The sequence below is a fragment of the Leuresthes tenuis genome, unplaced genomic scaffold, assembly GCF_036924035.1.
Source record: "Leuresthes tenuis unplaced genomic scaffold, fLeuTen1.0.hap1 SCAF_10, whole genome shotgun sequence".
NCBI classification, from domain to species: Eukaryota; Metazoa; Chordata; class Actinopteri; order Atheriniformes; family Atherinopsidae; genus Leuresthes; species Leuresthes tenuis.
The window spans coordinates 5,154,433-5,170,749 of NW_027325364.1; the positions used below are offsets into that span (position 1 = coordinate 5,154,433).

Below are 16,317 nucleotides of genomic sequence, written 5' to 3' on the forward strand. Positions count from 1 at the left end.
TTGTCATGATTTACAAAAAAAAAAATAATCTGTTTTAACCTAATTCAATAGTCTTTTCCTCCAGATTTTATCCCAAAATTTAAAAGCTTTGAGTATTTAAGAAGTTGTGGTGTTAAATGCAATTAAATGTAGGCCCATAGAGCTCTGTACAGTACATAGTAAACCAACTAATCTAGTCAGTCAATATGCTCAACCTGATAATTCTCAATGCATTGGGAATATTTATCAGTCACTGCTTCCCAACTGGCAGGGCAGTTTGTCTCGAGTGACATGGAAGTGGATTTTTCAGCTGTGACCGGCAGAGTGAGATGCTGAAGGCTGAACCCACAAAGTGGCACAAACACAAGCTCTGATCCAGCAGCCCCTGTTTGGATTGTCCATCCTGCAGTTGGACTGCAACAACTCGCCCTGCGCTCTCCCTGACACAGATGAAGCACTTAACTCCCCCTGCCTACTATCCCAGCAGGCCAAGGGTGAATTAATGAGCTCCCTGTCCAGTCCAGAGTGATCCATTACTTCCTGTAATTATAAATAATAATCTTGATTATTACGCTAGTTAGCCAGAGAGAGGCATAGATGGATGTGCCTGGGATATGATTCATCATATTTCTCTCCCAGCCACGCATAGACGAGCAGTCGCCACAGACGGCGGCAGGTTTCCATCGCCAACATGCTGGCTGACAGATATAAGAGAGGATCAGGCAGGACTGGCCTCTGCTGGATGATACTGATTACCGGCAGAGCCCCATCATACATCCCAAAAACAACTGCAGGGGTGCATTTCACAACCAGATATTTAACAGTAAAGAAAAAGTTCACTCCCATTTTACACCTGGTGCAAATGCAGAGGCAAGACTCAAATAACAGGACAAATTAAACTAGATGACACTATTTGATTGGGTATTTAAATCGAACACTGAGCTCGACTGCACTTGGAACACAGAAATTCTCTGATTCCACAAAACATTTTGGATCATTTTGCCCCAAGATGTCTCAGATCTGAACATCAGACAACAACAGTCCAGGTTTAGGGTAAAATTGATTCTTCCTTTTCCTTATTTAAAATTCAGGTTCTTACTCATTTTACAGCTTGTGCTAAATTTATAGCATGTAACATGTAACTGTTGCTCCAATTAAATGTGTGTAGAGATTTGGAGAAAATGCCTCCATGAAAGCCAAACTACTGTATGTTTCTCAGGTTAAAGAACCAGCCATCCTCAAATCCTTCCCAATATGATAACATTTATCTAATTCTTGTTATTTTCACAGAGATCTATGCAAAAGGATTAAACTCCATTTGTTTGCAGGAGGTTTAAGCAATCCTTGCTTGACTATTGGGTCACTACAATTTGGATTCGTAAAGATTGAATCTACACTGTGAGAAGGCTGCAGATTAATCATTGAAATATTAAAAGCAGTCAGATTTTGGTGTAACCTGCAGTCCTTGGCCGTCGACTGTGACCGAGTTGGCTCTTTGCATCTTTCCTCGGCTCGACTGGCTTGACCGAGAGTCTTTCCTCAGTGTTGACTGCCTCTCCTGTGGTCAAAGATCAAACAGAGGATCAATGTCTGTTCAGTTTTCATGCAAATGCTGGAAACATAATGATACAATGAAAATACACCGTGCTTTTCAAGTCTTTTTCCACTCCTCACTTCTTTCGATTGACTTTCTGTCCACCTATAGCACACAGCTTAGCAAAAGAACCCATTTTAAATTGCATCTTAACTACAAGCAGTGTGTCACAGAGACACATTTGTTCCCTTTTCTTTAGCTGCATCTATGATAAAATACAAAAGATACAGTTTGACAGATATAGACTAGTATTTGTTGCAGCAACAAGGTGATTCCCAAAGAAATATAGGCTGAGAACTTGGCATATCTCAGCATGGTGTGCAGTGTGTCCTGATATAAGTGGAGGACAAAAAAAACTATCTACAGCAGATTAACAGGATCTGAAAGTGATGTCCTTAAGAGGAAAAAATCCAGCAAAGACCTGACAGGACCTGAGAGATTCATCTGGACCTTCAGCTGATCCATCTACTGTTGGCCCAAGCCTCATCAGAAATGGTCTCCATGGAAGGGTGGCTGTCAAGAAGCCATTTTTAAGGAAGGGAAACAGGGAGAAAAGGCTGAGCTATGCCAAATGACACAAGAAGTGGACTGAAAATCAGTGGCAACAGGTCTTATGGAGGGATGAATCCTCCCCAGAGCCCGGACCTCAACATTATTGAAGCAGTGTGGGATCATCTGACAGAGAACGGAACAAAAGGCAGCCAACATCCAAAGAAGAGCTTTGGGATGTCCTTCAAGAAGTCTGGAGAACTATTCCTGAAGACTCCTTAAAGAAATGACAGAAAGCTTGTCTCAGAGGGTTCAGGCTGTGTTGGAAAATAAAGGAGCTCAGACCAGATATTCACTTTAAAGCTCGTTAGAACTGTGCAAACTCTGCTTTTGCCTCATATACAGCATTCCCATTAAGGCATGTTCCAATAAATCAAATAAATCTGCACCCATTTCCCCCATTTTCTTTGCAAAATATAAAGAAATGAAAAGTGGTTTGAGATTTTGCACAATAATAAAGTTAAAGTCGTTTAGGAAACAAACAAAAAAAGGGGGAGATTTTCCACTTGATGCCCTGGTCCACTGTACAAAAGAATCTCAGCGTAACACCAAGCAAACTTTTGCAGAAGTTTGAAACTAAATCATTTTTAAGGAAAGGTATCAAGTAAGCACACCTTTCCCCTTGAAGCTCACTTGTACAATTTTGGAAATAAACTTCTAAAAAATAAATTGTTGCCATTTCAGAGCGCAGTGGGAGCACACGAGCTGATGATTGGATCCTCAGGTTACACAGCATTAAACAAGGTCAGGTTCACTCAGCCTCGCAACTGCTGACCAGTGAGGAGTGAAGTCTTACCAGGACGATGGGGCAGATGGAGTTAGGGGGCAGGATGTGATCCTTCAGGGGTCCACAATCACACTCAGGTTTCACATGGGAGGCACACTTGTTATGGAGCTGGAGGAGGTGGCAAGCATTATTAACAACCAACTAGTAGCAACAGCAGCATGTATTTAACCATACAGTTCGAGGTATACGTTTAGGATTTACTTGCATCACGCATTTTGATTGTACTCAATGCCTCTGTTTAATTTTCTATTATCTTGCAGCTGCAAACAAGTGTTTTTTGAGTGTAAATTGGTGTGATGACTTGTGAGGTATCAGAGGTGCAAAAACGAAACCCTAAACAACAAAAAGCAGTGGGAATATAATGAGGAGGTGGCTGCCTCTCCTCGGGTGGCGGCTTACCGTGATTTGACACCACACACAATGGAGCCCAGTCAGGCCCTGGTAACACTTAATGGTTTTGTGACACTTGTCACACTTGGTGGGGCAGTTCCCTTCCACCCAGAAATGATGCATTACCTGCAGAGAGAAGGAGAGACAGCATACTGGGAGGGAAAGCAGTGAGAAAAGAAACACGGTGCAGAAAAACAAGATGTATACAAAGGCACAAGTGACACAACAATTAACGAAACAAGATGGAAAGAAAACAAGCAAGAGGAAACAAGAAAAAAGCGAGCAAGAAAGAAAGAGGCCAAACAAACAACGCTGTGTGTGATGCTTTTTTATAAACTGGGCTTATTCTGGTAATTAGCAATGCTTAGTAGCAGATTGAGTTATTTCAATTCTATTAGAGGAAGAGACGCTCTTGTCCTCAGCTCCACAGAGCATTGCTAATCCAAGCGTGCCGACTGGTGAACACTTCAATTGGACTCACCTCTGTGTTTTTCTTGGACTTCACATAGGTTTTGATGCAAGAATGCGGAGCACGAGCCACACAGCGTTCATGGACCGTGTATTTGCAGACTGGGAAAGAAAATAGATGCAGATTTTCAGCAACTAAAAGAGGGAAAACAGACTTTTTAGATGTGATCCACCATAAGGTTTGAGAATTGTGCCGTAATGAATGTGCACGGTAGCATTATTTTTTAAGAAGTAGCTTGAGTAGAGCTGAGTGCACTTTGAATCAAAATAACATGTTAATTGGAGCTGCAACACAAGCAAGTTTAATTCTTCCACAACTAAAAACCCATCAAATAAAGGCTATGCACGTGGAGAGGACTGTTTCTGAGTTTCATTTGCAATAAGATCAACATCCAAGGGATATAAAACGTGACCATTATGTTACACTGATTCTGTCTTAATAACTCATTGTGTCTGTCAATCATTGATATGAGGCGGTTCACTCACATGAGCAGCAGAGTCCCTGCTTCCCCAGTCCGACGAGCATGTTGAGACACAGGTTACAGTAGGCAGGCTTGTTGAAGTGCTTCAGTCTCCACACATGCTGCCCGTCATCTTTTACATTCTGCAGAAATAATAAAAAAACGCCATATGATTTATCAAATTACCAACTGCTTCCGTTTCCTTTTATATTCAGGAAGGACAGTAACCATCTAACTATGTGACAGATTTGTCATTTTACCTGCAGCTAAGCTTCATAGAGAAGCGTTTTCACCTTTATTTTTTTATTGAAATTAAATCGCTGCCTTCCTTTTGTAGTAGCATTCATTCATAAAAATAGCACTGGTTGGGCATTCGATCAAAGCCGATCAAATGCTTCCATCTAGTGGAAATAATACAAACTGACAGTTTTCTGAGCTTTGAAATCAAAAACAAAAATGGCTCTTTGAATAAATAAGTATGTCAATAAATACAACTAAAATAAGAAATAACTTTCAACTGCATTTATTTAACTGAGAGTAAATAAATAGGGACATTTAATCTTATATTTTTATTTATTTAAATATATTTAAACAGGTTGAAGTCTGAGCAGATGTGATAATTAAAGAGCTTGGAGGAAACAAAAAGGGGAGAAAAATGCAAAGGGTAAATAATAGAGAAATCAGTCTATACACAAAAAAAAGAAAATTACATTTAGAATAAAAAGTAAACTAAAAAACAGAAATCAATTTTTGTGAGGGGTAGAAAAAACCAGTGTGACATGAAAAAAATGATTGGGATCAAAATTAAGAAATAAAAATAGAACTGACTGAAAACAGTGAAATTAAAATAAATAGAGATACTAACACAAAGTTAAATCAATACAGTAGAATCCATTTAATTTGTTTAAAACTTATTCATTCATAGAGCTACTTGTATACTTTTGTTAAGAAATTGTTACAGTAACAGCTATTATGAGCATTAATGACTCACACAATCCTTTATGAAACAGATAAGGACCCAGCTTTAGTCTTTTCTGTCTTATAACTGCAGTATTAAGGTTCGGTAGGTCTAAAAATATTTCATACTGCATCTATCATTTCTGATAATTACGAACAATAATTACGAAAAAATAATTATGACAATATGAATCACAGATTTACAATGAATATGCGTCCTTAGAGAAAATATATGAATCCACAGCCGCAGATTGGGAGTCATTAACATAATCATCTTTCACGACTGATCTTAAATAAGGTAAAATCAAGCCGAGAGTAAACTGACAAAGTTAATTTACACTTGCAGGATGTGACAGAAGATTTTAACCTCGTCTCACTGCTAAATGTAAAATAACCATGAAAAATTAACCTATTAAATCCTCAGCCTAAAGAGTCGGACAAATACTAATGAACACAAAATTAACCAAAGAATACAACACCACACTGTTTTCTCAGATAGTAACAAAAGTACTTTCATACCCAACAAACAACCACTGATGCTTCAAGGTTTCCTTATTTTTAAGGCAGAGCATACAGTCGCTGCTCACATTACACACCACTGGGCTCAGGTTAGGACAACATAATGGCTTTTGTTAAAACAGACACCGTCAAAACAACACATCAAAATATCCATCACTGAATTCTCACTTCAACTTGGCAGTGCACAAAAAAAATCATGTCCATCAGTAGAAATACATAATTCTCTGTGTTCGGGCTAAAGTTTTGACTGTTAAACAAAATACAACATTTAATCACCAATTTTCAATATATAGTTTAAAACAGCCACATATATCAGAAGATTAATGATGTTGTGCTGTTGAATACTGACTTATGGACTTCAGGAGAGCTAAAACTCCATGCAGCTCCATCTATAAAGTCTGTTCAGACCTGCAAATACCTGCGGGTGGTGCTGGATAAACACTGGAGTGGTCTGCAAACATAGAAGCAGTGTACAGGAGGGGCCAGAAAGAAGAAGAGACGGCTCAGGTCCTTCAATGTCTGCAGTGACATGTGCACATTTTATCACACTGTCACTGAGAGTGCAGTGTTCTATGCTGCTGTCTGCTGGGGGAGTCACCCTACAGACAAAAACCTGGACAAATGAATGAAAAAGGCTGGATCTGTGGTAGGCAGAAGGCTAGACCCTCAGTGCTGTGGTGGGGCAACGGATGAGGAGGAAATTATATTCTGTTTTGTAGAACAATAAACATCCTCTCCACAGCATCCTGGCAGGACTGAGAGGTTCAGGAGGTCCTTTGTCCCCATAAGGCTTTTTAACAGTGCTGCTGACATGTTCTTCTCACATTTATTTATTTAGTCATTTATCATCGTTATTGTTGTTGTTAATATACAATCATTGTAAATATTTAAATGTTTAAATTTGAATTTCTCCCACTGGGAGATGAATAAAGTATTTTTCTATTCTATTGTGCTGCATTAATATTGTACAAAGCCATACCGGTTGTCAGCACCACTGAAAGCTGCTGGTGTGGACTTAAGCTTTGTCTTTTTCCCAGATGACTTGAAGACCTTTTTGAGCTATTTTCCAGAGGAACAGTGGCACAACATGTGTATTGACATGTGAGCTTCATATCTGTCATGACAAGCATAACAACATGCTTATCTGTACCCTCCCAAACGACCAGTGGGACTATTTCACACAACTGCTTGTCCAAAGGGAGAGCCAAGGTGAAGGGAAGTAACCGTTACTGTTTCTTGCTTTGTTTGTAAGATTATGAAGAAAAAACAACAAAAAAAAACACCACAATGAACTTCATGTAACTACGTAAGTTGGTGGAAAAGTGGAGCATGGGGTAACAGAAACAGAAATACCGTAAACTAGAATGTTTTTTTAATGAAATAGTTCTTCAGGACACTTTTGCACAAATTTGGAAAAGTTGTTGATTTGTCATCCAGTGTCCTTATCATGTCAATGCCTTTTTGTATCAATAAACAAATACCTTTAAATCTTATTTTTAAAATACCTTTAAAAACAAAGTACCTTTGGCGACATGTTTAGTGCTGTGAGTTAACTGTGGGCATCGAGTTACTAATATAAAAGTATATCAAACAGCTAAACATCAAACACTATCGTTCAGATTCAGATACAAGTGCAAATACAAAAAGTAATACTGCTGATAATTAATAAATACAATAATAAATTAAAATAAAGAACTACAAGTCTATCTCCATCAAAACTGAGACACTGCATATAATGTAAACAAGAACAAAATACAACAATTTGCTGATTTCATGAACAAAAATTAAAACAGAAAATGTATCAAAAATTGAAATTGACACATTTCACAATTCAATGAAAATCATGACCTCACCATGAATTTGGTGGCAGTAATAAGTCGAAAAAAAGTTGGTACAGGAGGAACAAAAGGTGGCAAGAGGAGGTGCTTGAAAAAAGAAATGGCTGGATGAACATGTTGCAACTAATTAGGTTAATCGACAACAAGTCAGTCAATGAATGAGTATAAAAAGAGCTCCTCAGAGAAGCCATAAGTGAACACAATCCAGAAACACCATTGTCCTTTATGAATAAAAAGCTAATTTAAAATGGACTGAAGAAAAGTGATGAAAACTGTTCTGCCAAATCAAAATGTTAAATTCTTTTAGGCATTCACAGACACTGCATCCTTCAAGACTAAAGAGAGGAGGCTTGTCGTCAATGCTCAGTTCGAAAGCTTGCATCTAAGATGGTATGAGGTGCATTAGTGCCTATAGAACTGGTAACTTCCCATCTGGAGATGCACAATCGATGCTGAGAGGTTTTTAGAGCAACATGTGCTCCCATCCAGATGTATTTTTAGGAGAGAGCCTTGGATATGTCAGCAAAACAATGCTAAACCTTACACTGCAGCTATAAGCATGGCTTCATAACAGAAGAGTCCAAGTGTTGGGCTGGCCTGCCAGCAGTTCAGACCTCTAACCGACTGAAATCATTTGAGACATAATACACAAAATACGTATGAAATCAATCAATACGTTATATCAGATGAGAATTGGACATTAGCCCTCACCCAAAGGCTCAATCTGGACTTTTGTTAAAAGTGTAAAACTGTAAAAATGGCCACATTTTACCTTTAGCTGCAGTCTTACAGTTTCTTATCATCACAAATAAAGACATTTCACCAGCAATAATAAGCTGTCTCTCTGTTGACTCACCGTCTCCAGGCCCAACAGCACCAGCAGAGGGATGGTCGTCAGGCCTCCCTGGATCCACTCCCCCAGTGAGACGGTGCCATCGTGATCGTAGTCAATCTCTTGCATCATTTCCTGAAGGATCTACAGCAAGAACAAGGGTACAGGTCACATGACATACCATACTGGGCAGAAATCCATGACATTTTGAATTGCTGTTACTGAATAAGATGTTCCTCTTACTGGCTTCAGTTCAGTCACGTCCCATTCCAGGTACTCTGCGACATGCATCATCTGAGAGATAATATGCTCCAGCTCCTGCAGCGAGACCGCAGACAGTCATTACCAGCACAAAAATACTGTATTTACCTTTGTGTATAGAGTGAATGGACTGATAAGCAGCCCGTAATAGCAGGTTGGGAACGTGCACAGAAGGAAACAAAGGCAGCGTGGGAAGAGCTCAGAGGCTGATGGTTTAATTACAATAGTTGTTTTTTGGGCTTGCTTGCCGCAGAGAGGGTGACATTATCATCTGGTGGCAGACTGAGTCACCATGATGCACTTAACACTTGAGACAAAATTCACAAGATCGCTTTTTTTTCATTTGCTCACAAAAATCCAATTGAAAATGCGTCACACTGGATTAATTAAGTCTGGCTAGATGGCTAGTAACTGAAGACATTACAAAAACCCCTCCATGCACTTTACTTTTCCTTCAGCCTTTAAATCTTGGACTCAAACTCACCATTCTTTCCTACACTTTCATTAACACACTGCCCATATTTGTCCTCTTCATGTCCATTTATTGACTCACTTGAACCATGGTTCGCATTTTTATGTCAAATAAAAAATCTACATACACTAGTTCATTAAAAATTCAAGTTCAGCTGTTATCTTAAAACCCTCATTACTCCAATTTTTTTAGCAATGCACTTCCAATATTGGTGGAATTCAGCTGTTAATGTTTGAAACAGAGAACATCCTCAAGAAAAGGAAGTTGCACATATAAAATTGAATGAGGTTGCATGCAAGTAGAAGTATCTGAATGGTAAAACACTCACTTTATATCATTTTGTACTTGATATTGAAATTGATATTTACCAGGGGGGGGGGGCTTTCATTAGATTTATAGATTGAGGAAAAGATTCACAGTAAAGAAAAACTCATAGATGGAAACAAATACTTTTTCTAATATAAATAGCTTGAATGGTTGTATATTAATATATTTGCAACTTGATAACTAAATCTTTAATCAACTGTGAATTAGTTGCTTTTTCTTGTCTAGTCTTAATGTCTTCTGATGTTTAATGATGCCAACAAATAACTGATGAATTAAGAATCATCATGATTGACACCGGGGCTGATTTCACACCATATTGAGTTGTGAACATGCAAAGTTAAACATCAAGAGAAGGAATATTTACCGAGCTGTCCAAAGACCCGTTTCCATCTGTGTCATAGAGGCGAAACATGACTGGAGACAAAAACAAAATGTCAACATAGGGTGGTGACACTCCCTCTCACCCTCTCCACCCCTCTCCACCTTCAAAGTGAATATTAATAGCCCCAAAGCAGCTTTGGCAGGAGAGCACTCTTCAGTGTGAATGTCACTGTAAGCTCCACCGCATGCAAATAAACAAAGTCCACATCTGAGCAGCTGTACGCATCCGAATGCTACAGCTTTAAGTGTCCCCCGATTACCACTCAAAAGTGTCACCATGGAAACGAACAGGTCCTACTGTACATCACACAAGTCGTGACAACATGACCTGGCAGCAGACTGTTTCCATACAAATGGCAGTTTATAGAGGAGCCAGTACACACCAGTGGCCAAGCCCACAACTGTGAGCGAGGCCGGGGCACAACAGAGGGTGGATGCTGACCACAGAGGGTGGATGCTGACCTCATAAGGTGCTGACGTATGACGGCGGTTCGTCAGGCCACTAATGAGGAGCTAATTGCTAATTCCTGAGGAGGTGTGACCTTTGGCAGCAAAAGGAGGGGAAGTATTGCCAGTTTCTAGTGGTTGATGTTAGTAGGAGGTGACTGTGGTGACCAAAAAAGTCCCAAAAAAGGTAATAAAGTCCAATTGATGATGATAAACTGATGCAGGGAAAACTGGTTGGAGGGAGAAAAAGAAAATAACCATTCGTATTACTTTGTAGAAAGTCACTGGGAGTGGGACCCCGACCCAGAGACAGGGTGAGAAGCAAACAAGACTAAAACAAGGACACCAGTCGTCAATACGTATAATTGTACCGTGTATTGTGTCACCCCTTCTTTAAACTCTAGCAGTACAAGTTAAAAGACTGGTATGTTTAATCAGTTCTAGTTGTGTGTTTTCGTCCTTATTTTTCAGGCATCATCTTGGTTTCATATAATCATGTAATAAACAATATCTTTTGCACAATTCTGCTGGAAACATCACATGCACTGCAAATGATTACAGTGAAATTGTCCACCCAAAGTGAGTGGAAGACTGTAAGGGCAATACAAGGGCATCGGAAACAAATCTGCTCTGAAGCTACACAAAATATTTCATCTCGTGGCCGTTTCTTTTGCTGCTTTTTAAAACAAACACGTTAAGACAGACTGTGGAACAGTGAATGTTCAAATCATATGAAATATATAAACTAAACTAAAACGGAGCACAAATCAAGAACTGCAAGCTGAGCAGTCATTAAACAAACCAGCAGAGGGACCCATCCACTACAAAGATAATATGTTTGAGGAGGAGGAGGACAGCGATGCAGAGAGTGTTCATTAACACATCACTCATTGTTGTTTCCACACACATGCAGGAAGAATGAGCTGAATTATTTAAACTTCCCTGAGCTTAACACGTGCCAAACCAATCAATAATTCAAAACACGGAGGAGAACTACATCAACACTGAATAAAGGCTCCTGTCCAATTAAGCAATGCAACTTTGTGAATAAATGATGCAGGAGATGTGTTAATAATAAGCTGCAAAACGGAGGCATCAGACACTCAGAGGTGATATTAGCTGCTCCCATAAAACTCTGACTAAGGATGAGACAGACGGAGGACACAAAGGAGAAAGAGACAGTTAAGTAACTCAGAATGATCTGATAAACATTAAGAACATAATATATGTGTGATCCATAAAACCTGAAACCGTAATGCATGGATTAAATGGCTGTTTGACAAATTCATTTCACATAATACTGTATTTTCACTGAAGGGAAGACAAGACAATGCAAAACTAAGCTTGATTGAATGTGCTTATGAATCATCAAATGTGCCCCAGAATACTCTAATAGTAGCTATTCAAATTCTATGTAAAAACAAAAGAAAGCAAGAAAATCAGTTACAAAGGTACGTGGGGTGCAAGTTGATTTGGATTGCACCATTAAAAGGCTGCTGAAATGAAGAAATGCCAAATCTGTGCTTCTCTGAGCCTAAAGTAAAAAAAAAAAAAAACTAATTATCTAAATGGTTGAATAAAAACCTTAGTGTGCAGAGGCAAGCAGCCTCAGTTTTTACATGAAGTTCCAAGAGTCCACATTCTGGCCCTTTACAGATGAATAAGAAGGTGATTTAACATGATTTAATGCTCAAACCACACACTGATCTTTCTCATACTGTCCAATGCTGCCTCACCTGTTACCTTCTGTGTGAAACCCTGTTTTTGCTCCCGTCTCTTTAAAAGCCTGACTTGATTGCTCAGCTGATTAGTTAGAAATAGTGGTGTGCAGGGCAGATGCTCATTCTTAGTTTGGGACATGCCAAACTGGGCACTTGGCGGCTATTATGCAAACATATTTTATGGTAATGTTAGCAAAAGGAATAAAGCATCAACTGCAAATGAGACATTTATGGCACACAGGAGCAGGGTCAGGCCTCCCTGGATCAACAGAAATAAGTCACTTTGTAACTTTGCATACCACAACAGAGGAAGGATAAAGCATCACGTCATGAAACATGAATTAATTGTATTTGTTTTGTGTAACTGGATTTGATTGTTAGTAATCCTCACAGTCTCACATTCTAACTCGTAACCTGGCAGTTGCATGCACAGAAAGACATCTATCTTTGCTACAATTTGTGGATTTGTTCGTACTTTTTTCTTTTACACTAAGATTCAGTCTGACCTCACTTAGTATGAACCACATTTCCACCCACTGAGCTTTATTTCTGCAAGTGATACTTCTTCCGGCTTTTGTATTTTATCTTGAGTGTACAAGGTTCCCAGTATTAACTCCCACTGGTTCATAAATCTAGTGTTAGAACGTATCAATTGCCAGCACAATATTGATATGACCCCCAACTAAATTGGTCATTTGACATGGACGGTACTCACACTCAAGCTTGTCCTCTGGACGCCCGCCTTCCAGCAACGAGAGGTAAAACACGATGTCCTTGAGCTGCACAGTATCCAGAGGCCTGGATAGGGCATGCGTTTTCAGAGGGGTTGAGTTGCCTTTGATCAGCTTTAGTCCTGTAGGGGAGACACAAATGAAAGGTCAAAGCAGCCTTCACAATGACTCTAATGCTTGCACAACGACCTGCTGGTTAGGATGCCTCACAGTCATATCGATCAGCTGTGGGTGGTGCCCGGTCCAAAAGAAAACAACACCAGTACTTCAGTGGCAAACATCACCACATCAAGACATTAACACCTTCCTAAATAAAGATATAGAAAACATGTTTTTTTCTGATTTAATACACTTTTGCCACTTGTAATATCCACAATAACACTTGTAAAGAGCTAGGAGGGGATGACTGATGACACGCAGCATACCAAACATCAAGCCCCATTTGAATATTTTCCACTTTTCGGTGTATATCCAAATGCGGTTCCCCTATAGCCGCAAGTAGCCACATAACAGCATCTAACAGAGCTATAGTACACGTTCGTTCATTCATTCTTCTTAAAGTATTGGTGAAATAAAGACAGATAATGCCTTATTTAGAGGCTGCATCGTCCCTGCCCTGTTCACTCCGTTATATGGATATACGCCAATTGAGAGTTATCTAAATAGCTTCCGATGGACGCCGACTTTCGCCAAACTGTTCTCGGTGAGTAGATAAACGTATTTCATGCCAGAAATAAGGTCTAGGTTTAAAAATACCAGAGTTCCCTTTAAGATGCGACTTAACCTTTTGTTGACCATCCCATTCACTCCATCAAGCCCAGTCTCCCCCCTTTGTGGTCATTGTGGTTCTGGAACAACCTCACTTTCCTCCTCTTTGCACTAAAAGGCTCTGTCACTTGAACATAAACATGTCATTTTGCAGCACTTGCTGCCACAACCGCTGATGTTACTGTTTGTAGGAGGTGGTAGGCGGTCGAAGAAGTGTGAAGCCAAGTGTCAGCGCACGAGACTGTTGGCTGACCCAGCACTGTGCTGGAATTTCATTTTGATATCAGTCATTGCCACATGGGCATAAGAACTTGGTATAAATGCTGTAAACAAACAGAACTACTGCCAAAGCAATTGGCAGACACGACACGACTCTACAGTTTACATTGCGAGCCACCTGGCTGGACTTAGCAGAGAAATCGGATAGATCGTCTTATGGCACGAAACAGAAATTAAATGTAAACCACTGAATTTTTCTGGAACTAGCAGAGAAAAGAGACTTTCAGCAATTCACTGAACGAATGCTCAAATGACAAATTGGCTGCACTATAGCAACACAAGCTGCAGTGATTTTCTATACATATCGGTAACTGAGGGCTTGTTAAGGAAAAGAATTTCCTTTCTACACTTACCAGAGACTCGAGGTTTGTCAGAAGATGAGGGACTGGGTTCGGGACCCTTGTTGCTAAACGACATAAAGAGGTGTTGACAGAATTCATCAGGGAGTTCACTCTCCAGGAATGTTTGCATGAAGACCTTGAAGCCTTCGAAGTCGATCTCCTGAAACGAAAAACAGCATAAAGGAAAACATGTTCGTCACAGAGAGATGAAATGTTCCACACAAGTTTCAAGCACATACAGAGGATTGTCAGAGTATGGTATGCTGCTGTGGTCATTTATGGCAGAATTAAACGTTGCAGGGTTCGGAGGGATGCCTACAAGGCTGCTTGTCTTGTTGGTGAAGCAGTTTCAGAGTTGTGTAGCTCTCTCTTTAAGAGCCATATTGGCTGCATGTGCTGAAGCCTTTTCAAAAGTGGGTCTGTATACAGTTAGGTCAGTGAATATTTAGCTGTTTACTAAAACACATCTAAGTTATTTACTGACTAAGGTCTGACAATGTTCACTTTCAATGCTTTGCAAGAAGCCTCAAGTCTGTGGCAGAAAAATGGGTCTCAACCTTTATGAGGCTTTGCCAGGACTTTCCTGCAGCCGCCTTCAGTTTGTTTTGTTTGTGGGTCTTTCTGCCTGTAGTTTCATCTTCAGTAGGGGAAATGCAGCGTGATGCAGATTGAGATCAGGTGACTTACTCAGTCGTTGCACAATTCTCCACTACTTTACCTTCTCTGGCTTGCTTTTGCAACCTGCCGCATGTCACATCTGTCCTGTGAGGCGCCTGCTAATCAACTTTCCGGCTTAATCAAAGTAGACTGTCAATTTTGTAACCTTAAAAACAGATTCAGCGCCATTGAAAACCATCCATCTCCGTGCCATGACGGCCTCCAGCGTTTCACAGGTAATGTTATAGCTTTGCATGACGACTCATTCCAAGCCTTCCGAATACTGATACAGAAGCTGATACAGGTTGATCGTAGTATGTAAGAAGAATGCTGTTCCAGAACTGCTGTCATGACGATGTGTTGGTGTAGCGCAGTGGAGGGAAGGAGGACCCGGATTTAATTTTCATTCTAAATGAAAATACGCGATTTATTTTAAACAGTCCAACAAAAAAAGCAGCTGAGCCAGAAATAAAAAAAAAACCTATGAGATCACTATGAAAAACTTAGAAAACAAAACCTGGCTGTGACTGAAAACCTGATAAACCTGACAAAGACAAACCTGAAACACAGCGTGAGTGACTTTAGCATGGCATGGATGACAGTGAGGATCTGGCAATGAGCATGAGAGGACCTGGAAACTAAATACTGGGAGTTTCCAGGGAGGTGACTGGTGAGTGAAGGCAGCCGAGGGAAAAAGCACAGGTGATGTGGGTGAAGCTGATGGCAGGGCAGAAGAAACTGAGGAAAAGATGCAAAAACTAAAAACTAACCAGGAACATAAAACATGGAAAAACTGCAGACATGACAACTGATTTAGATTAAGTCTAAAATGGTCTTTCAATTCTCCTTTGAAGACCTCCTTTGACCGAATGTTGTGGATTCAGGAAGCAGTTTCCAAATGTAAATGTTGTAAATGTAATCATCAGAGTAATGATGGAATAACCCACATCAGACTGTGAGACAGCTTCCGTGTGTTTTACCTGAGATGGTTGAGTTATTTAGCCAGGATTTACAGGTATATCACCACTCACTCAGCCTACCAGGAACAAATTATTAGAGAGAAAAAGACGGCAGTTACCTTGTTGAGGATTTCCTGCTTCTAAAGTTCGAAGCGTGAAAGTAAAAATAAAAAAAGTAACTCAAGATGTTTTATAGAAGCATAATATCAGTTCTAACATTTACAGGTTGCATTTGAAACCGTCACGCCTTCATACAAACACATCATGCTCAGTTTTCTTTAATTGTCAGGAAATTAAGGATGTACGTTTATCAGTTCCTTTTGTTCTCATTGATTTTAGGTAATGCTGAAATATTTTCAAGAACTTTGGACAAAGCACAGTTGCGGTCTAAACGTAACATACCTCCTCTGGATTGTATTTGGCCAACACACCATTTCCATGGAACTCCTGCAGCACATCCTTCAGCTTCTTTGTTGAATCTGGGGAAAAACATTTAATAATAATAATAAATGTTAATTCAATGGCATTTTAAATATGTCTAAATGCTGCAAATAACGCCACGTTACATTATAGCACAGTTTTACTAATATACTGTAAAT

At 39.7% G+C, this 16,317-nt stretch overlaps 2 protein-coding genes across 3 annotated transcripts in view; one reads left to right on the plus strand and one right to left on the minus strand.

Moving 5' to 3' along the window:
* Positions 1 to 16,317, plus strand: part of tmem106ba (transmembrane protein 106Ba) — a 470,787-nt gene that overhangs the window by 201,139 nt on the left and 253,331 nt on the right. The window lies entirely within an intron of this gene.
* Positions 1 to 16,317, minus strand: part of dgkb (diacylglycerol kinase, beta) — a 76,764-nt gene that overhangs the window by 48,470 nt on the left and 11,977 nt on the right. The window contains exons 3-14 of one of the 2 annotated variants that reach the window (XM_072393658.1): positions 16,121 to 16,197; positions 15,838 to 15,858; positions 14,115 to 14,262; positions 12,699 to 12,836; positions 9,799 to 9,848; positions 8,618 to 8,692; positions 8,399 to 8,518; positions 4,254 to 4,371; positions 3,781 to 3,869; positions 3,309 to 3,425; positions 2,919 to 3,017; positions 1,436 to 1,537 (exon numbers count right to left, since the gene is read on the minus strand). In XM_072393658.1, the coding sequence (XP_072249759.1) occupies positions 1,436 to 1,537; positions 2,919 to 3,017; positions 3,309 to 3,425; positions 3,781 to 3,869; positions 4,254 to 4,371; positions 8,399 to 8,518; positions 8,618 to 8,692; positions 9,799 to 9,848; positions 12,699 to 12,836; positions 14,115 to 14,262; positions 15,838 to 15,858; positions 16,121 to 16,197 (1,154 nt within the window). The remainder of the gene's footprint in view (positions 1 to 1,435; positions 1,538 to 2,918; positions 3,018 to 3,308; positions 3,426 to 3,780; positions 3,870 to 4,253; positions 4,372 to 8,398; positions 8,519 to 8,617; positions 8,693 to 9,798; positions 9,849 to 12,698; positions 12,837 to 14,114; positions 14,263 to 15,837; positions 15,859 to 16,120; positions 16,198 to 16,317) is intronic. The other variant, XM_072393659.1, reaches the window with a different exon arrangement.